At 59.4% G+C, this 7,780-nt stretch overlaps 1 protein-coding gene across 1 annotated transcript; it reads right to left on the bottom strand.

Annotated features, from left to right (window-relative positions):
• Positions 1 to 1,185: 1,185 nt before the first annotated feature.
• On the bottom strand, positions 1,186 to 6,850 carry EDN2 (endothelin 2). The gene is given in 5 exon segments (NM_001081823.2): positions 1,186 to 1,912; positions 3,499 to 3,597; positions 4,536 to 4,658; positions 6,192 to 6,348; positions 6,695 to 6,850. Coding segments are annotated over 5 exon segments (537 nt in total). The 5' UTR covers positions 6,759 to 6,850; the 3' UTR covers positions 1,186 to 1,818.
• Between the last annotated feature and the right edge of the window lie 930 nt (positions 6,851 to 7,780).

The raw sequence follows: 7,780 nt of genomic DNA, 5'->3' as shown, positions 1-7,780 counted from the left end.
CTGAGCCCAGTGCCGTAACTGATCCGCTCAGTGTTCACACCAGCCCTACAAGGTAGGGGCTATTTTTCCCATTTTATAGATAAAAAACCTGAGGCTCCGAAAGAGAAAGAAATTTGTTCAAGGTCACACTGCAGTGGTGATCCATGAATTCTATCAACAAATATTCATTAAACTAGTGCATATGTATGTCTGTACTATAGACTCTGGGTTCAAATCCTGATGCCACCACTTACTCGCTGTGTGACCTTAGGCAAGTCAATTGCCTTCTCTGTGCATCAGTTTCCTTATCTGTGCAATGGGGATAATAAAGTACCTATGATGTAGGGTTGTGAGGATGAAATGAGTTAATCTGGGTAACGTGCCAGTATCCAGTGGGAGTTCAATGTGTCAACATGTTATTCTTCCATGAGGGTGTCGGGGCTGGCTTCATGGACAAGGCAGGACTAAAGCCGTGTGTAAATAATTATTTTTCAATAGTTGGCTCAGGCCGCAACCTGCCACTCCCGGCACAGGCTAGCCAGGATGAAAGGGAACACCTTGCTCACAAGGGGATCTGGCAGAAATGGGTCCAGGGTCCAGGTGGCTGCCAGTAGGGGTGGCCCTGGCTGCTAGCTGTCCCTGGGACTTAGCTGGCCTGCTTCTTGGGCTTTGGCGGGATCGGCCAACCCACTTCCAGAGCTCCAGGCCTCGGGTGAGGGCAAGGCCAGGGCCAGGCTGTGGCTCCACCATAGCACCCAGCACTGGCCGCTGGGGCTGCACACTGCCTTGGCGTCCATCCGGCCCAGCCCTCACTGGACAGATCTGCTCTGGGCCTCGCAGCCACCCCTGGCGGCACAGGGCAGGGGGAGCAGAAGTGTGCCTTGACGTCCTCGTAGTCTTGGCTTCTTCCAAACCTGCTCTTGGGAAAGGCCTGGCTCTCACTTACTGACCTGATGGGAATGCAGATCCTGGAATCCTGGATGTCAAAGCCACAAATGGCTTCCCAGGCACATGATAGGTAAAAGCCCAGAGAGAGTGGGTTAGCAGTCAGAGACGCCCAGCAAGGGTGCATGCAGCGGAACTCCGGGCTCTGGCACCCTGCCCAGGCCCTTTCTCCCCCTTCCTGTGTGGCCCTAACTTCCAAGCAGCCCCTTCTTGAGAGTGGCCCCCCCACCCTGCCTCAGCCAAGACAAAACACCAGAGTGTCATTTCATTGTTTATTACAAACACAGGTTTGCAGGTAAATAATTGAGAGTCTAAAAAAATACATTAAAATAAATAATTGGAATTCTCAAATTTCCCAGAGCAAATAAGTTATATACAGACAGGTAAAGCAGACCAGGCCCTCCTCACCGGGAGCGTCCCAGGGTATGAGGGGACAAGGACTCTGGGAAGGGAGAGCCAGAAGGGACAGATGGGGACCAGCCAGGACGCCGGCCCTTGGGCCGCCCTGTCCGGTCTCCAGGCCTGGCTTAGGTGTGAGTTGCCACCACAGTTCATCCCTCCTGGCTTGCAGCCACCAGACAGGACGCCTCTGAGGACGTGGCCTCCAGGCTACTGCAGCCCCCACGCAGTTCCTTCCAGCAGGGCTGCGGGGCCCGGGCCAGCGTGGGGGCCGCTCCACAGCCGGGGGGCTGAAGGCTTTCCTGGGCAGTGTGAGGGCACGGGGCTGCCTCGAGGGAGCTTCCCTCGCCCGGGCGAGGAGGCCGGAGCTGTGCCAATCCCAGCAGGTGGGTTTCCTGGCCGAGAAAACAGGTGGAGGGTCTCCCAGCCCTGGGCCGCCAGTCTCCTCCCCTGTCCACGCAGGCTTCCTTCGCCGTGTTCCTCCAGCTCCCGGCGCTATCTCTTCCTCCGCCTGGAGGGTGTAGGCCTGGGCGCTCTAATTGCCTCCTGCTGTCTCCTAGCAAAGCGGATGTTGGCTGCAGAAATGCCCCTGGAATGGAGAAGGGTCAGTTTAGCATCTCAGGAGATATGGACCGCCCAAGAGTTCCCTGTGAGAGGCAGGATCATAGGGTCTGGACCCTGGATCACGGTTGCCCCAAGGTCAGAGGGCGGCCACCGGTGACCCTGAAAACAAGGTCTGCGCCTCAAGGATAGGCCAGACCGGGCCTAGAAGCTTCTCTGCCCTCAGAGGCTTTGACAAAGCTGATGTTTAGCATCAAGTGCTGCCAGAGTGACCGGACAGCCAAGACCAGCCCAGGTATCCCCGGGACCTGCCTTCCACATCCACACCTTTGCTCATGCCGTTTCTTCCAGGCTGTACCATCCGCTCACTCAAACACGACCTGTGCAAATTCCCATTCTCTGAGGTCCAGCTCAAGGCGGTCCAACCCAGACAAATATGGGTTCTAGCTGCCTTTTGAACCTGGCTGAGACCCTGGTGAGGACTCTGGTGTCATCTGGGTGGCCTCGTCCTGGCTCGAAGCGTTCTGGCCTGGGAGTTAGGAGGCCGGCTTCGATTCCCAGCTGTGGGAACTTGGATAAGGTGTCAACCTCTCTGAGCCCCTTTCTTGGTCTGTGACACGAAACAGGCCTGGCCAGGGGTGAGGACAAGCACAGGTCAGCAAAGCAAGCCCTCCGCCCGCGATGAAGTGCCCACACGTGCCAAGTCTTATCTTGACTTTTGTATCCTAAGATGGTTCCTGAGTATATGCTGGTCCTGCCCGTCCCACCATCCTGTCTTTTCTCCTCTGTTTCTGCCTCCTCCCAAAGATGGAAACCCCTGAGGGGCCGTGCTGGGCCCCCATACTGGATGGCCCCAAGGAGCCATCAGGGACAGAGGTAGGAATGATGGACACCCCCAGAGCTCCCCAGGGGGCCAGGCCCTGCTTGAGGCGCATGATGTATGCCATCTCATCCAGCCTCACCACAACACCATGGGATGGAGAGCACTGTCGTCCCTGTTTCGGGATTAGGAAGCTGAAGCACAGAGAAGTTAAGTGACAAGCCCAAGGTCACAAAGCTTGTCTGTGGCACGGCTAGGGTTCAGATCAGGCAGTCCTGGCTCAGAAGCGGCTCCTTTAGCCACTTGGCTGCACGGCTAGATGTGGGACTTCTGTTCTCAAGTCGGTTTGGTTAGACAGTCATTCTTGAGACCCTCCTGTGTGCCAGGCCTTGAGCTGAGCCATGCTGAAGCCACCAGGGAGGGATCCAGTCTGGGGCACAGGGGAGGGAGCACGCTAGGTAGTCGGCTCCGTGGGACTCCAGCATGTGGGAGATGCTTGATTCAGACACAGCCTGGATGAACACCTGTGGTCCTTCCACAGTCATGAGCCATCAAACCCTCTAAAAAAGTGCACTTCCAGCCCGATGGTAATAAAGAGTGTAGTGGTTAAGAGCACAGGTTCTGGAGTCAGCCAGATGCCGGTGACTGCTGTGTGACCTTGGGCAAGTGCCTTCACCACTCTGAGCCTCAGTTCTCTTGGCTACCCAGTGGAGACCCAGTCCTGCCTTGCATGGAGAACAAGGGAAATGTGCCAGGCATGCAGGAAGCACTCAATCAGTGCAGGGGCCCCTCACCTCAGCTGCTGGAGGAGCTCTCCTGCAGTGGTCCATGTCTTGCCAGCCTGGAACGTGTCTTCAGGGGAGTCACTGCCTGGGACCGCCACAGCGTCAGCCCTGAATGGAGAGCATTAGGGTCCAGGTGAGGGGTTGTCCAGGGACAGAGGCCACTTGGCTGCAGGCCCAACCCCTCACCCCCGCCCTCAGGAGCAGATCCATTTCTGCCCTGTGCACCTGGCATCTTTCCTTTCCCAGGTGGGGTGGGGACCGAGGAAAACTGAGCTACCGGGAATGTGTTCTTAGCCTCAGACAGAGGCAGCTGGGTGGCCGGCCTTCCCAGAATCCGGCCGCCTGCAGCTGGGCGTGGCCCTCTGGCAGGGGAAACTGAGGGAGGGGTGGAGCCACAACTTGAGTCCCAGAGGAGGAGTGTCTCCTAAACCATCATGGGAACAGGAGGCTCGGAACTGTGAAGCCAGTGTCCGCTTTCCGCAGATGCTCCAGGTGGAGGAGAGAGGAACAAAGTCTCCCATTCCTTTCACAGATGGGAAAACTGAGGCCCAGATCATTCAGAGACTTGGCAAAAGCCCCCACGCAACCCTGTGACAGCCTGGGATGGGGCCATGGCCTCCCAGCGCCAGAGGGAGGCCACTGAGAAGGCTCGGCCGTGCTCTGAGCCTCAAGGCCGAACCTGAATCCCGGTGGACTTGGTCAGGCAGACCACGGCTGAAGGCCCAGCTCTCCTGCTGGCGAGCTGTGTGGCCTGACGGGACCAGTCCTGTCCCCTCTCCGGGCCTGAGCTGCCTCAGCTGTCACCTGGGAGAATCCCTCCGGCTCAGGTGTGGGGACGTGATGCTCTCAGAAGCCCCTAGAGCTGCGTAGCGGGAGGGACTCAGGAGTGACTGGCTCCTCGTAGGGAGGGGTGCTGCCCATGGACCAGGGTGGCCTGTGGGCCCCTAGGACCCTGCTCCTCTGCTGGTCTCCCATACAGCCTGCTCTCCAGCACAAGTCCAGGCAAGCAGCCACCCCGGGCCCCTGCAGGCTGGGTGCCCACTTACCAAGGCCTTCGATGGCAGAAGGTGGCACAGGCGGGGTCCCTGGCGCTGGAACATTCACAGCGCCTTGGCAGGGAGCGGCGCCGACGTCTTGGCGGGTTTCCCAGGCCGTAAGGAGCTGTCTGTCTGTGGGCGGGCAGCCAGCAAGGTAGTGGTGTAGGGTGGAGAGAGAGAGAAAGAGGGAGAGGGAGACAGAGACAATTAGACAAACCACGACCATTGGCAAGCAGGACTGTCCATACTGTGCACTGGGATGGCCACCCATGCCACCAGGGTGGTAGCACATGGTGACCAACCCCCGACCTCAAGAAGTCCCACCAGAGGCTCCTCCCTAGGTGCCAGGTAGCCCTGGACAAGACCCTTCCTCTCTCCCCTCTCTCCTCACCCCCACTTCCCTGGCCCTGCCCAGCATGGGGAGGAGGGGGTGGAAACTGTGTTCCCTCCCTAAGTCAAGAAATGGGGAGTCCTCCCAGCCCCCTCGCCCTTGGCTCCCAGACAGGAACTTGAGCTGATGGAGCCAGGCTCGTCCCCCTGTTCTCAGCTTGCCTGGAGGAGGGGAGGAAACGCCATCTTGGACAAGTAAACACACAGGCTCACAGCTAAGCTGCCCCCACCTGGTCACCACTTGCCTGGAGGGGTGGCAAATGTGTCTTAGAGCTTTGACTTTGGAACAAAGCGTGTGCACGTGTGTGTGCATGTGCATGTGTGTGCACCCGTGTGCGAGCTCAGATGGGATTGCTTTCAGATGCAGAGTCTGGCCACAGCGGGCCAGGGGCAGGGCAGGGGCCCTGTGGCCGGTCGGACCAGCACCTTCAGGTGCGAGAGCTAATTTTAGCCGATGTGGTTGGAGTTGTTCTGACTCCAGGTAGACCCGGCACGCAGGGACTGGCCGGGTTCCCGCCCTGAGCGACGGTTTGCACTCGGATTAGCTCCACACACGCTTACGTGCCAGGCTTCTCCTGCCTTTTGCAATTGGGGAAAGGGAAAAAAAAACCACACAAACACACAGAAACTTAAACTTGAAGTATGCAGCGGCCCGGAGGCAGTGCGGGTGCAGACAGAGCAGATAGCGCGGGGACCCCACCCCGGCTCCGCCAGGTGACACAGGACAGGTTCTCATCTGTCATTTGGGGACAACGGCAGTACCTGCCTCACGGGGAGGATGGGGGTTCATGAGATGATAATGCCTGGGCAGTGTCTGGCAGAGGGCCTGGCACAGTCAAGATACGGGGGCTGTCATTCATCTTGTTAGTCTTGGAAGATCATGCAGAGGGAGCATGGCAGAGCGGGTGTGAACTGTGGCATCCAGGGACCTACGCTGGAGCCTCCATCTACCGCTTACTCGTTCCTGTGTGATCTTAGGGAAGGCACCTAACCTCTCTGAGCCTCAATACCCTGTTCTGGAAAATAGAGCCAATACTGTCTTACTGGACTCTAGTGAGAATTCTCATGAGACGGCCCTCTATATTTCTCAGGCAGCCCCACGTGGGAGTTGAAACAAAAGCTGGGAACTATTGATATTAGCCCAATGCTCCCATCCAGAGGCCCAGGGAGACCTGGACTGTGCCGGAGGTTCCCCGCGTGTCAGGAGCCCCCCACCCCTGCCCCCTGCTCCCGCTTGCTTGCAGCAGCCCCGCCTGGATCCCCAGAGCAGCTTACCCGGGAGTGTTCACCCAGATGATGTCCAGGTGGCAGAAGTAGACGCATTCCTTGTCCAGCCAGGAGCTGCAGGAGCAACGCCGAGGTCGCAGGTGGGAGCCTTGGGCACGGGGCGAGGGCACTGGCTGCTCTGGGGTGGCAGTGGCCTGGCCCTCGCCTGCATGCACAGGAGGGAGAGAGAGGCGGAGAGGTGGGTCAGGGCGCCTGGCACAGCTGGGGTGGGGGACCTGCCGGCTCCTCCTCTTGCATAATTGAGGAAGTTGGCACTTACAGCTCAGGAGCTCCGGGCGGCCCAGGGAAGCCCCTGCAGCCCCCGGGGGAACAGCGAGCAGTTGCCCTGTGCCTGCAGCACCTCTGCACTTGCAGACCCCCCTGCAGCCGCCACTGCGGGGCTCCCGCCCCTGTAGGCCCCCAGCAGGTTTGGGGGGCACCGAGGCCCTGGAGGGAGACACGGATGAGCAGACCAGCGAGCTGCTGCAGCAGGCGAGGCCAGGGCAGCTCACCTTCATGTAGGGCCACGAGCAGGGCTAGAGCAACGGAGCACCAGGCCGGGGGCATGGCGACCATAGCAGCGGTGGAGCGCACGGGCTGGCCTGGAGCAGGGAGGCAGGGAGCGCGCCTGTTGCCAGCGTCCTGCTGCCAAGCCGAGCTGATAGCTCATTGCCTCGGTGCCCTGGCGGCCTCTTATAATACCAGGCACTGCCCCGCCCCTGCCCGGCCAGCCCGCACAGCAGGCTCAGAGCCAGGGACACCGCCTCCTCCCGGGGCCCCAGCCTCCGCGCGGTGCGAGGGATGGGGAAGGGAGGAGGGGAGAGGGAAGGCCCCACTCCTCCCTGTGTGCCTGGAGCACCTCGGAGTCCTAAGGCTCCCCTGCCGTCCCCAGGGACCCCTCCCAGTCCTGCTGCACTGCCTCAAGACATCCCCAAAGTGCCTGAGCCCCTCCCCCACTCTCGGTGACTGTTCTACAGGTTTGCCCAGAGCTAAGAGTTTGGAGTGGCAGGTCCCATGAGCGAAACCCTCCCTCTGCTTGGAGGAGACCCTAGCTTCCTGCCTGCCTACTGCCAACCAGGCTGAGGATGCCCCTTCTGTTGTGTGGGAGGTGAAAGTCCTGCTCAAGGCTGTGTAGCCTTGGGCAAGTCAGAGCCCTCTCTGGGCCTGCTTCCCTCAGTGGAGGACACAGCTCACCCCTGACCTCTGACCAGCCTTGAGCTGCCTCATCCCTACCTCTCCCAGGAAGTGTCCTTCTTCCTCCTTCCCTTCCCCTCCCCATCCAGGGCCTGGGGATGGGAGTTCTGGTCTCTTCCGGAACCTGTTCAGCTGTGCAGCCATAGCCAAAGACATCCCTCCTGGGCCTCAGTTTCCTTGTTTGGAAAGCAAAGGCAAAAAGGGAAGTTCTTAACCTGTTTGGCTCACAGGCTGTCTTGAGACTAAGAAGGGAGCTTCAGAGCCCTTTCCAGAAAGATGGTTCTGTGGGTGCACACTCAAAGCGACGCCTTGAAAGGTCTCCCGTGTTGGACGTGACAGGATGTCTTGGCTCAGCTCAGCAGCTTCTTTCTGCAACAAAGGCAAGGTGGCTGTGGTCCTCCCTG

This window comes from Equus caballus, chromosome 2 (assembly GCF_041296265.1).
Source record: "Equus caballus isolate H_3958 breed thoroughbred chromosome 2, TB-T2T, whole genome shotgun sequence".
Lineage (NCBI taxonomy): Eukaryota > Metazoa > Chordata > Mammalia > Perissodactyla > Equidae > Equus > Equus caballus.
Note: the sequence above shows the minus strand (reverse complement) of the source record. Positions and strands in the feature narration are given on the sequence as shown.